The following is a 14922-nucleotide window of genomic DNA, read 5'->3' as shown; positions in this document are numbered from 1 at the left end:
ATTTTAAAAAATGTGATGAATTTGGCCTTAGAGAAAGAAAGGTTCCTAAACCTTGTCCGACTAGATGGAATTACATGTACGAAAGTTTAGTTGTTGCATATGAATATAGGAACCCAATAAGCACAACGTATAAGGCTCGTGTAGGTGATGGTGATGATGATGATGATGAGCACCTGACAAATCAAGATTGGAGTAATGTTAAAATGCTTGTAGAGTTTTTAGAACAATTTCATATTGCTACAAATGAATTATCTGGCCAATATTATCCTACTATTTCTAACTGTTTAGTTTATATTGCAGCACTTGTAGATTTATTTACTCAATTTTCAGAGGGTGGAGTAATTTATGAAGAAGCTATTAATTCTATGAAAGCTAAGTTTAAAAAATATTTTTTCCCTATCCCCCCTATTTTTGGTGTTGCTGCATTGTTAAATCCTACAATGAAATTAGGAGGTCCTCACTTTTGGTATTCAAAAATTTATAACGCTTTATCACTTTCAGCTGAGGAATTTGCTACACTTGGAGATGCAAAAGCCTCAATTAAAATAAATGTTCAAACTATTTATAATGCTTATCAACTTGCCTTAGATCAAGCTAGACCAAATGTTCCAAATCCTACTTCGTCTAGTTCGCAAGCATCTAAAAGAACTGCGGGCCTAAAAGCCCTTAGTTCTTGGACGGAGTTCATGGGTTCTCAAGGTGATATTTTTGGTGATAGTTCACAATTAATTGAGCTTCAAGTTTATTTGTCGCAGGGACTTGAATCAGAGAATCCCGATGGCTTCTTCGATGTTTTGGAATGAGGGAAGGACAAACAAAAACAATATCCGGTTCTTTCAAGGATGGCTCGAGATATTTTAGGTGTTCAAGCTTCAACAGTGGCATTGGAGAGCGCATTCAGTCAGGCGAGGCTTCAAATCGGTGATCATAGAGCGTCTATGAGGGAGAGCTTGGAAAAATCAGTACTCTTCAGAGATTGGATCCGTTCGGAAAGAAGAAATTTTGGACTTGCAGAATCACAACCGGAGATAGATGAAGCTTATGAAGAAATGCTAGCGGAACTTGCGCAGGATGCTGCTTCGCCCGGAAGCGGTGATGAACAAGCTTCTTTTCCACCACCACCAACGGAAATTCCTCCGGACCTTCAAGGATTTATGAGATTTGTTAGAGATAATACATAGACTAACATGTAACTTGTATTTTGGCACATCTTCCTTAGTTTTTTTCCTTTTAATGGTGGTATTAGTACCATGTTGTGCTCATTCCATTGGGGGGAGGAAGACTAAGAAAGATATTGTCATTCTTTGTTAATGTCGTAATAGTAAAATATATAAGACATTCCCTTGAATATTTCTTTGCAATTTATTTTGTGTTTAAATTTGATATAGTATATATATTATATATCTAATACATATAAACTATATATATATATATATATATATATATATATATATATATATATATATATATATATTATATATATATCTCTAATACATATAAACTATATATATATATATATATATATATATATATATATATATATATATATATATATATATTTATATAGCTATATATAAGCAATTTATACATATATAGTTTACAAGAAAGTGTCTTAGATAAAATAAATTAAAAAAAATAGCCTATATATATATATATGTGTGTGTGTGTGTGTGTGTGTATATATATATACATACATATAAACTATATATATATATATATATATATACATACATATATATAAGGCAATATATATTTTATAAGGCAATATATAATTATATATACACATAATACACCCTTATATATACATACTATACATACTATATATATTTATATAGTACTATATTTATATAGAAAGAGATGGTTCCAAGATTGTGGTACAGTCGACTCTGGTACTACTCTTATTGGCTTTGCCTTAGTGGCTACGTCTATCCAGCTGTGACATTAAAGCCTGCTGAAGTTATCAAAAGGGCTATCCCTTTCACAGTTAGAACTGCTAGACACATGGGCTCAATAAGAGTATGTATCGGACCTAGACAGGCCCCTTGCTTGGGTAAAAGGATAGATCCTTCCATACAGTCATTAAAATTGTAATAAAATTCCCGTACATTTCGAATCTTTACTGGTCGTGCGAACTACCGCCAACCTTCAAGGTACTGAAACAGCTAGATCTGGATGGCCGTGCGGACTACCGCCCGCCTACCCTGATCCTGGTGTAAATGGTATCAGAACCTTATGTAATATATATTGCCTTATATATATGTATGTATATATAAATATATATATATATATATATAAATATAGTACTATATATATAAGGTTTTGAAAACGCATGGTTATAATTATGCGCCTGGTTCTGAACTTATATGTCTGTCTTATAGGATTTATTTTAAATTATTATCTACTTTGAATCCTAGATGTAAGTTATATGATACATCAGATCAGACCATACTGGTAGAAACCAACTTTGCAAGGTCCAAGGTCACCACTAGGAGACCTATTAGGTGGGAAGAAATTAATTTCCCAACTACTTGGACTTTAAATTCGGTTATATTCCCAAGTCAGATTACTAACGACTTGTCAAATACTGAATTTTCGCATGTTACTCAAAATCCGGATGGTAGGATTTGTATTCAATTTGATGATAAGTCTACTATTTATAATAGACATTCGTTTTCTAATCATAGACTTCTACCTGCTATTCAACATATTTCTCCTGTTGAACCAGTCTACGGTCCAGCTCGCAATCGTGCAGCCTCTTTACACACTATTACTAGTAAAGTTAGTAATAAGCCTGTCGAAAGGGTTGAAAGGGTTAAAGTTAACCCTCAAACAAATATTGTTCAGGACAATGATAATATTTCTGATAAGGATATTCCTTCTGTATCCGAGATGGATTTCGACCCCAATAGTACTTAATGATTCCACACCAAATTGATTTTAGCCCCGGTTCTCGGGCACGAAAATATATTCAAAAGGAATTTTTAGTGATAAATGGAGCCAGTTTAAAACGTGGTTTTTCGATGCTTATAGCAAAGATGATTTGAATAGTATTTCTCAAGAATTTTATGAAATTTGTGCTTTGCATAATCAAATTATGTATTTTGTTCCTTGGTTTATAACAACATATTTGCCTCTTTATATAAAGGTATTAGAAAGATCTTATAAAGATGGAAGTGGTAATATTACTAAAGCCATTTATCCTCCTCAGGCCCCCTTTATTTTACCTAATAATACTGGTATTACCTTCACTGCCTTTCAAAAATTTATTGATGATAACGTTGCAGCTATTAGTATCGCAGAAATTAATAAATTGATTTCTCAAAAAAATTATTTGGGTTTATATGTAAAAAATTTAGGAGAACATATCGGTTCTCTTGATAAAAAACTTGATGATTTGACTGTTTTAATAAAGGAAATGACTATTAAGAAAGGACCAACTGATGTTACTTCCACTTCAGGAAGTAAAACAGTTGATCAAGCTATTCTTACTCATGTTCAAAGACCTCCTGAGATTCAGGATTTTAAATTTAAATCTCTTGATGACTTGGCACAACTCCTTGATAAAAAGCTTTCTGGTTTGAATGTTAAACCAATTGATCTATCTCAAAATTTTGCTGATAGAATTGAGACCGTTTCTGATTATAAAACTGAGACATGGTCAGAGTTTAATAAACTCAAAGGTTTAATTAAACCCAATAGTAGGTATGCCGACAAGCGTAGGATGCAAACTTACTATTATCCCTCTCCTACTCCTCAAGATGTGTTGATTGAGGAACGCGATTGCAATCAGACTAATACGTCTTATAGCGGTTCCGAAATTTATGAATGGAATCTTGATGGCTTAACTGATAGACAGTTAACTATTCTTGTACATAGAATGCTTATGTACTCAACTATCTATAAAAGTGTTAAGAACACAGATAGAACTATTTGCAAAATAATTATTGCAGGCTTTACTGGCCAACTTCGTGGCTGGTGGGATAATTATTTATCCGTTGAAGAAAAGGCTTTAGTTATTAATGATACTGCCATAGACGAGGGTGTTGATAATATAGGTATGGCTCTAGTTAAGGGTAGAGAAGATGCAGTGTATACCCTTATCCTTACAATTTTAGAGCATTTCAATGGTAGATTTACCTCAAATCATGAGACCATCAGAACCTTACTTAATGGGCTTAGATGTAAGACCCTTAGTGAATTTAGATGGTATAAAGATACTTTTATGAGTAGGGTTATGGAACTACCCGAGAATAAATATGAGCATTGGAAAGCTAAGTTTATAGACGGTCTCCCTTCCTTATTTGCTGAAAGGGTAAGGAAAGTATTAAGGGGTAGTTACGGTGAAATTCAGTATGGTAATTATACCTATGGTAAACTTATAGGAGTATGTACACAAGAAGGATTAAACTTGTGTAATGAGCTAAAGCTTTCTAGACAACTTAAGATTGATAAGCTTAAAGAGAAATCCCAATTAGGTGACTTCTGTACCCAGTTCGGTTTTGTAACGACCCGACCGGTCGTTCTGAGCTCCGGCGCGTCATTCAGCAGTTTGAGGCCATGAGCGGCTTCATCTCAGGTATATTGACTTGTGTGTATGGTCAGAATTAAAATTCAGGAAGTTTGGAGTCAAATCTAAATGGAAATTCTCATTTTGAAAGCTTAAAATTGAAGAAATGAACTAGGATTAGAATTTTGAGTAAACGACCTCGGAATTGGGATCTGAAAGTTCCAGCATGTTCGTATGATGATTTCGGACTTGGGCGTATGTCCGGATTTGGTTTTGGGTAACCCGTGAGCATTTCGGCGTATATTGTGAAAGTTAGTACTTTAGAAGAATTTCATAAATTTGGGTTGGAAGGCATTTCAGTGTTATAGATGTCCGTTTGGGATTCCGAGTCTGGGAATAGCTCTGTATGGTGATTATGGAGTTGGGAGCACGATCGGAAGTGAATTCGGATGTCCGGAGGTCATTTTGAAGTCATTTGGCTAAATATAGAAATTTGAAGGTTTTTGAGAAAATTCGACCGGAAGTGGAAATTTTGATATCGGGGTCAGAATGCAGTTCCGAAAGATGAGGCAAGTCCGTAATGTCGAATGTGACTTGTGTGCAAAATTTGAAGTCATTCCGGAATGATTTTGGTAAGGTTTGAGACACTTAGTCTCTTTTAAGGAAGCTTAAGTTGGAAAAGTCAACCGAATATTGACTTATGTGTTAGAGAGCTCGAAATGCGAATTTTATGGTTCGTATAGCTTCGTTAGGTGATTTGGGAATTCGGAGTGTGTCCGGAATTTTTTTGTGATGACCGGTGTAGAATTAAGCTTGAATTGGCAAAGTTAGTATTTTGGCGAATTCTGGTTGATAGGTGAGATTTTGATCCGAGGGTCGGAATGGAATTCCGAGAGTTGATGTAGCTTCGTTATGTCATTTTGGACTTGTCTGCAAAATTTGAGGTCATTCGGACGTGGTTTGGTTGGGTTTTTGATCAAAAATGGAATTTGGAAGTTCGTGAGATTCATAGGCTTGAATCCGATGATGATTTGATGTTTTGATGTTATTTTGGGTGTTTCGAAGGTTGGGACAAGTTTGAATGATATTGTGGGACATGTTGATATAATTGGTTAAGGTCCCGAGGGCCTCGGGTGGATTTCGGAAGGTTAACGGAATGAAATTCGGACCAAAAAGAAAAGAAAAAGCTGCAGAAATTTCTGCTGCAATTTTCTGATTCGGGGAGCCTACTTTAGAAGCTCGTGGAGCGTACTTCGGAGGCCTATATCTTTTGATCTACAAGAAATTTTGAGATGATTCAAAAATAAAAGATGTAGCCCTTCGTATCTAGCTTCCAGAAAGCTAAAGAAATCGTAATTTGGACATTTGTAGAGAAAGTTATGATTGATTAAAGATGACTGGTGGAGCAGTTTCTCCAGAAATTTTCTGATTTCATGGAGCCGATTTAGAAGCTCATATCTCGGGATATATAAAGAGTTATATGGTTTACAACCTATCAAATTAAAGATCTTTGAGTCTAGTTTCTAAATCTTCAAACCGTTTGTCATTTGGATATTTATACAAGACGTTATGGGTGTTTAAACAGAAGGTGTCCGACAAGGAACAATTTTAATAGGATGTACAACTTGTATAGCACAAGTGCAAGGTACAACTCGACGAAGCACGGGCAGATTCTTTTAAACACGGATTTAGCTTATTTCTTTCATTTCTTTCATTTGGCTTGGATTATTTTGGAGAGAATTTCAAGGGGGATTTCATCAAGCATCAAAGGTGAGTTGTTTCTACTTATTTCCAAGTTAAATACATGGATTAGAGCTGAAAACTCAAGTAATTTATGGACAAAAATGGTGGTTTAGGGCTTGAAACTTAAGAGAATTAAATGGTGATTTGATGGGTCAAATGAACCCCGATTTTTATGAATTTGGTATGTATAGACTTGTGGCGAGATAAGGGTCGTATTGATGTAAAAATTTCTGAATTTCGAGACGTGGGCTCGGGGCTCAGGTTTTGCTAATTTCGGGATTTTCGACATTTTTCGAGTCTTTTCGATTGGGTTATATTCCCTTAGCCTATTTTAACGTATTCGTTGTGGTTTTGACTAGATTCGACGCACGAAGAGGTCGGTTCAAGAGGAAAAGGCATTGTGGACTAGTCTACGGCCGGTTAGAGGTGAGTAATAGATGTAAATGCTATTCTGAGGGTTTGAAACCCCGGACTTTCACATCGTAACGCTATATTGATGTGTGACACGCATTCAATGGTGAGTGCGGGGTCGGATACTATTGGGGATTGTGACTCGGTCCATCCCGTGTGATGTTTATACTATACTGGTATTTGATACACACACTTTATTGATATTACTGGGCTTGATGCCATGTTTGGGGCCTTGTGCCGATTTGTAAAATCATTCGAGGATTGATATTACTGCTTAGCATGATTTGCATATCATTTAATTTCAGTCCAAGGTTTTAAATGTTGTTTTGCAAACTCAGCCATAATTCTAAGTGTTGAAAACTTAAATGATATTTTTAAATGTATTCCGGGCTGGGAACTTCTGTTTTGTAAATGCCCAAGGGGCTTATTATATTATTTTCTGGACTGATTATAAAGTGACTTGAAACAGTGGTAACAATGACACTGTGTGATATACTTGAAACAGTGGTAACAATGACACTGTGTGATATACTTGAAACAGTGGTAACAATGACACTATGTGATATACTTGAAATAGTGGTAACAATGACACTGGATGATATACTTGAACAGTGGTAACAATGGCACTGTATGATATAAATTGGTCAGGTAACAATGGCTGACCGGTCAGGTAACAATGACTGACCAAGATATTGCGCTTGGGCTGTAGGAGCCCCTCCGGAGTCTGTACACACCCCCAGTGAGCGCCGTCGACGATAAATAAATATGGATGGCTCGGGCTGCACGCCGCAGTGGGTACTGGAATGTACCATCATATGCATTGCATTGCATTCATGTATTTGTATTTATACTGGTGTTTAGCTGCTCAGTTCCATATGTTGCTGTATATTTGGATTTTAGCTTACTTTGTGTATTTACTGGATTTTCTTATCTTCGGACTGTAGTTACTTTTATTACTCACTGGGTCGGAGTACTCACTTTACTCCCTGCACCTTGTGTGCAGATCCAGGGCAGTCTCAGGCTCAGCAGATCCAATTGATCAGCAGATCCAGCCTCTGGGAGTATCGAGGTAGCTGCACGGCGTTCGCAGCCATTGATCTTCTCCCTCCTATCCTATCTCTTTATTTCCGCATTATCAGACTTTGGATATACCATGTATTAGGATGATATTCTGTATTCTAGAGGCTCAGATTCGTGACACCGGGTCCTAGTGAGATTATATTGTGTATTTTGTTAAAATCTTCAGTACTTTAATCTTGCTTAATTGATATTTTTTCCGCTATTTTTGATAAATTGGGTTAAGTGTTGAATAATGGTCGGGCTTGCCTAGTAGTGTGTTGGGCCCCATCACGACTGGGATTTGGGTCGTGACAGGTTTACCTGGAACCTCTACTCAAAGTAGGAAGAAGAAGAAAAACAGATATCATAGGTATCCTAACTCGGATAGCCCGTATAAGAAAAAGAGGTCTAGATATAGGTCTAAGGAAGAGCGTGATACTAGAAAAGCGCATCGGAAATCTACTCGATTTACGAAGAATAGATCAAAGAGAGATCTCGCTGATATTAAGTGTTATAAGTGTGGAAAGTTTGGTCATATTTCTCCAAATTGCAAGCTTCAAAAGCTGAAAACCTTAGAACTCGATGATGAGTTACGCGATAAGGTTTATAGCTTGTTATACACTTCAGGATCAGAATCTGACTATTACTCTGAGACTGAATCTGAGGATGAAGTTGATTTAATTGATTTATCTGATAGTGATAAAAATGTTGATACTTCTTGCATAACTTGCAAAGGTGATATTTGTACTTGTGATGATGACGAATTTTATAAATTGCAATCACAATTTCATGATTTGAATATGAAAACTATTACATCTGATAATGTAATAGAACTTTTAAAAGAAGTTACCGATGAAAAACTTCGTGAAAAAATTATTAATTTCGTTGCAAGTTCTAGTTCTAGTAGTTCAAAACCTTTTGAAAAATATAAGAACGAATTTGAACATTTTGCGCCTTATTCTTTGTCTGAAATTAATAAACGACTTCATAAGTCCAGTACACCTAGCAGAGATGCTTCTTTTGATGATTTGAAAATCGAAATTGAGAATTTGAAAAGAGATATTAAGTCTCTTAAACAAAATCAAATGATTTGTGATCACCGGATTACTCAAATTGAGAAAAATAATTCTCTAACTGACTTTTCGGCTAAAGGAATTTCCGAATCTTCAAATGAAAAGGGAAAAGAAATTTCTAATCAGATTGATTCGATTAATGAAAATTCTAATATGTTTTTAGGAATGATGCAGATTGTTACGGCTCATAAGTGGTACATTAAATGTACTATCTTGATTGATAATACTTTCTCTCTAACTGATGTAGCAATGATTGATAGTGGAGCAGATGTAAGTTGTATTCAAGAGGGTCTTGTTCCTACTAAATATTTTCAAAAGACCACTCATTTGGTAAAATCTACTTCTGGTCATGCTTTAGATATAGAGTATAAATTACCAAATACTCGTATTTGCCAAAATAGAGTTTGTATTCCTCATTTCTTCTTTTTGGTAAAAAATCAGTTATACCCTCCGATTATACTTGGAACCCCTTTTATTAATGTTATTTACCCTTTTAATAACATAGATGCACAGGGTTTTTCTGCTACCTATCAAGATAAAGAGATAAGTTATTCTTTTGTTACAGATCCCGTAACTAGAGATATTAGCGCCTTGATTAATATGAAAAAAAAGGCATATTGTAACTCTTCCTTACGAAGAGTTATTCTCCGAGGATGATATCCCTACTAAATCTCGACCTTGCCAGATGAATGCTGAATTAGTCGAATTCTGCAAAAACGAGATTGACAGCTTGTTACAAAAGGGTTTGATAAAACCCTCAAAATCTCCTTGGTCATGTTCTGCCTTTTATGTTAATAATACTGCAGAAAAGGAACGTGGTATTCCTAGATTAGTTATAAATTACAAACCGTTGAATAAACATCTGAAATGGATTAGATATCCTATCCCCAATAAAAAGGGACTTGCTATCTAGATTATATGACGCCAATATATTTTCAAAATTCGATTTAAAATCTGGATATTGGCAAATTCAAATTTTTAAAGAGCATACTTATAGAACTGCTTTTAATGTTCCATTTGGTCAATATGAATGGAATGTCATGCCATTTGGTTTAAAAAATGCCCCTTCTGAATTTCAGAAAATTATGAATGATATTTTTAACTCTTATCTAGATTTTATCATCGTTTATATTGACGACATATTAGTATTTTCTAAAACATTAGAGATGCATATTAAGCATCTTGATATTTTTAAGAAAATTGTAATACAAAACGGTTTAGTAATTTCTAAACCAAAAATGAGTCTATTCCAAACAAATGTTCGATTTTTAGGTCATAATATTTGCCAAGGAAAAGTTACCCCGATACAAAGATCGATTAATTTTGCCTCAAAATTTCCTGATGTTATTACTGACAGGACTCAATTACAAAGATTTTTGGGAAGTTTGAATTATATATCTCCTTTTTACAAAAGTTTATCTCGTGATCTAGCCCCTCTATACGACAGGCTGAAGAAGGATCATAAGCAGCCTTGGACTGACCAGCATACTGTGTTAGTCAAAAGTATTAAACAGCGTGTTAAGTCTTTACCTTGCTTAACTCTTGCTAATCCTACTTGGCAAAAAATTATCGAGACCGATGCGTCCAACGTTGGCTACGGTGGAATTTTAAAACAAGTGAATCCCAACAATAAGAGTGAATACCTGATAAGATTTCACTCTGTAAATGGACCGAAGCCCAGAAGAAATATGCTACTGTGGCTCATGAAATGTTGACTATTGTTAAATGTGTTTTAAAATTTCAAGACGATTTATATAATCAAAAGTTTTTAATAAAAACTGATGCTCAATCTGTTAAATATATGTTTGACAAAGATTTCAAACATGATGCGTCTAAATTAATATTTGCTAGATGGCAAGCTCAACTGGCGCCTTTTGATTTTGAAATTCAATACAAAAAAGGAATTGATAATTCCCTTCCGGATTTCTTATCCCGAGAATACCTTGATTAATTATGAATTTCTATACGACTTTTCTAGATGAAGAATTATTAATTACTATCCTTAAAGAGGTTAGATTAAATCGAGATCTACAAAGTCTCATAATTGAATTAATAATTGAAGATATCGTTGATAACCTGATCGAAAATAATTCTTCTATTCATGATTATGCGTTTTCATATTTATGTTGAAATTGTTACGGATAATATGCTCTGGATTACCTCTTCTCAGAATAAATTGACTTATTATTTATGCAGAATGGACTCTTCATGGGCCACCAGAGGCAGAGGTAGGGGAAGATCTTCCCCTAGTAGATCATATTCTCAAGGATCGTCATACGGATCCTCATCAAATTCTCCGGTGATACAAGCAGGAAAAAAGAGTTTAATAAACTCAAAGATATTTCATAAAGGAGATTCTTCATTAGATCCGTCTATACATCTGGATGATATTCCAGAAGATAATCCATTATACGGTCATCTACGGGCATATTTGGCCGCCAAAAAACAAAGTAATACATTTGCTTCAATCGCCAGAGAAGAGGACAACGATGATATCAAGTCCTACGAAAAATTACCAAAAAAAAAGAAATAATATTTCTCCTAGAAAACTCTGAGATTCAGCAAAAGGATGAACCATGGAAGATATTCCAGAGATACCTGATTAATGGGTTATACTACCTGGGTGAATCATATAAAACCCGCGCTTATTATGAGACCATCCTCATCAGCACAGGAAGTGCAGAATTCCAGCACTTTTCCGGTTATAACACAAGTGAGAACGTTTATAACTTCTCAAAAATTATTATCAAGCAGATTATATCTGTTGAAGAATGGGGGATATCCACAATGAAAGAGAGACAGATAAGCCTTAATAAATCACCCATGAATTTTACTTATTGGGATTATATCCAGGCATTCGATAGAGTATTATATTACAACAAGGATAGACATAAACACACTTGGTTTATTAAAATATGTGCAAAGATATTTGCAGAACCTATCCCTAATTGGTTTCTGAACTGGTGGGCACATCACGGCCCCACAACAAAGATCTTGCCTGAGCCATTTCTTAAGTTATACAAAGAATGGACAAAAATTTCTTTGTTCTTAACAGATTTATATCATACAGATCATATCTGTTATTTAGAAAAGATTGATCAGATATACTTCTTCATTGAATTCTCTATTCCATGGATTCACAAATGGACCCCCGAATTGGGGTTTACTGAAGAACAGATTCATTGCTTATACAGGGTCTTCTACAATAATTTTTGGGATAAGTTGATGAAGAATGATCCCAAGACAAAATTGTTATATGGCCAAGAATTATTGGATTTCATTTCAGCACAGATCCAATTATATTCGACTACTCCCTAGAAGACAATATTTGACGACAGCTCAGTCAGGCATATTGCTAGAAGAATCTCTGTTCAAAAAGGAGATAAGACACAATTAATAAATAAATATCTGGAAGAAGTAAAAAAGAAATCTACTTCAAACTATAAACCAGACTGAAAGGTCAGATACATCAATGCACAGTGAAACAAGTGGCGATGATATCGCAGAAGAAGATTCCCAGCCGATACAACCGGAAGTAATATTATCCGACAAAAATAGGGACAAGGTGAAAAATTTCCTCCAACAAATAAATGATTTAGACAGAAGAGTACTTTGACTAAAAGCCGCCAAAGACCCCCATACAACAGTAGATACACTGTTCTCAACAGTAGAAACACTGTACAAGGGACCTAAATACACTATTCCCAATAGTAGAAACACTATATAGGGACCCAGATGTGGGACCCAATTTATTATTTAAAGATTCTTTATGTTTCCTTTTTCTTTCTTTAAATAGAGGAGCTCTTCATTTGAAGAGGCATCAGAAAAAAAAACCTCTCTCTCTAAGAACTCTCTCTCTCTCTCTCTTGTAAAGACTTTTAGCTTCTTAGCTTCTTCATTTTGTAAATCAGTTGAAGTAAATAAAGTTTCGAAGTTCAGTTCACCATCTTCAGGGCCTTGCATCCCGGCCTTAAAGGTATTTGTTTATTTTAATTTTTATAAGTATTTAATTACTTTGTTTCTCTCCCCAGCCGTGACTATGTCCGGCTAAACGGATTCATATCTATGTTGAAGAACTAATTTCTCTTGCACATTAACCATGAAGAATTCAGACTCTTTTAAAATATAAAGCAATTTTAATATAGTTTCTTGGCTTGGTTCCAAGATTGTGGTACAGTCAACTCTGGTAATACTCTTATTGGCTTTGCCTTAGTGGCTACGTCAAGCCAGCTGTGACATTAAAGCCTGCTAAAGTTGTCAAAAGGGCTATCCCTTTCACAGTTAGAACTGCTAGACACATGGGCTAAATAAGAGTATGTATCGGACCTAGACAGGCCCCTTGCTTGGGTAAAAGAATAGATCCTTCCATACAGTCATTAAAACTGTAATAAAATTCTTGTATATTTCGAATCTTTACTGGTCGTGCGGACTACCGCCAACCTTCAAAGGTACTGAAACAGCTAGATCTGGATGGCCGTGCGGACTACCGCCCGCCTACCCTGATATATATATATACATACACATATATATAAGGCACTATATATATATATATATCTCTAATACATATAAACTATATATATATATATATATACATATTTATAAGGCAATATATATTACATAAGGCAATATATAATTATATATACACATAATACACCCTTATATATACATACTATACATACTATACATACTATATATACTATATATATTTATATAGCTATATATAAGCAATTTATACTAGTATATACATATATAGTTTACAAGAAAGTGTCTTAGATAAAAAATTAAAAAGAAATAGCCCGGAACGGAAAAAGCCCGTTAGGTCTGTTTAGGCCCGCGGGCCCGGCCCATTTAGCCCGGGGCCATGTGGGCTTAGGACCGCCGTGGGCCGGTTCCACACATTGGGACCGTTTGGCCCGGGACCGCCTCAGACCGGCCCGCCTCAAGCCCAGGCCTATTTGGCCCAGGCTCGCACCACAATACAGCATTAATGTAAGCATGTCCAAGTATTTTATTATTTTTCCATAATTTTTAAAGGTTTAAATTGATTTATATTCTCCCTTTTTATCCATAAAATCCCAATACTTATTTCCAAAAATTATTATTTTTGATAATTCATCTATTGGATTTTCATATTTATGCCAAAATATAGTTAAGGTAATTTTTAAATATATTTACAATTTTATTTAGTATTTTTAAAGCTAAATTGCATATAATTACAATATTAGCCCTTTTTAAGGTTTAATTAGGTTTTATATTCATAAAATTTGGTCCTGTATTTTTAAATTGTTAATTATGTGTTATAAATCATTTTAGTCCTTTTAATTTAGTTTTCAGAAACTATTTACAATTTTTATAAATTAAAAAGGGGAAAAGTGGCTATTTAAATTTTAGCCCAAATTGGCTTTCAAATCTAACCCAAATCAAACCTAATTCCCTGGCCCAATTTCTAATTAAACCCGACCCTAACCTTTTTTAACCCTACCCAAACTCGTATCCCCACCTACACCATTTAAACTAGACCGTTGATCATGCAGATCAACGACCACCATTCCACCTGCCTAAAATAAACCTAAACGACCCCCTTAACCTAATTAATTTCTACCAACGCGCCGCCTTTGAATCCTTTACTCTCAAACCCTCTCTGAAACCTAAGGCTAACCCTAGCCGCCCCACCCAAATCCACCCTAAACCCCTTCAATCCTCAATCAATCCATGGACTCCTATGGCCGTTTGAGATGTATACCGGTCTCCTATGTCTCCTGGTTGCCTATTTTCATGATTTTATGGAAAGATCTCGAAGAAATCTAGTCCAGAACTTGCAAACTTCTATCTATGGACGTTCAAGTCGGATCTATGGCTTTTTCGGCTAGATCGGTAACTTTTCGAAGTCTTTCTCATTTTTCTGGGTTCTCCGAAACCCTAACTTTAAAGGTTTTCCGATTTTATTTTAGATCTGTCTTATATCTGTGTATGTTATGAATCTCTTAAGTGTTTTCCTTAAAGGTTTTTGATTTTTCAAAGCGACTTTTCGTCTTCAACGATTATGGTTTTTCTTAACTTTTTTTAAAAGATCTCTTCTCCGATTTTCAGTGTAGTTTTATGATTTTACTATGTTCAAACGATTTGTTT

At 35.0% G+C, this 14922-nt stretch overlaps 1 protein-coding gene across 1 annotated transcript; it reads left to right on the top strand.

Annotated features, from left to right (window-relative positions):
- The first annotated feature begins 1857 nt into the window (after window positions 1–1857).
- Window positions 1858–9706, top strand: LOC138875900 (uncharacterized). Its single transcript, XM_070154778.1, has 6 exons — window positions 1858–2016; window positions 3518–3809; window positions 3951–4496; window positions 8036–8348; window positions 8757–8948; window positions 9406–9706. Exons 1-6 carry the CDS (start codon window positions 1858–1860, stop codon window positions 9704–9706), a joined length of 1803 nt encoding a protein of 600 aa, XP_070010879.1.
- The last annotated feature ends 5216 nt before the right edge of the window (window positions 9707–14922 follow it).

This window comes from Nicotiana sylvestris, chromosome 8, assembly GCF_000393655.2.
Source record: "Nicotiana sylvestris chromosome 8, ASM39365v2, whole genome shotgun sequence".
Classification (NCBI taxonomy): domain Eukaryota; kingdom Viridiplantae; phylum Streptophyta; class Magnoliopsida; order Solanales; family Solanaceae; genus Nicotiana; species Nicotiana sylvestris.
This window is presented reverse-complemented; position numbering and strand designations above follow the sequence as displayed.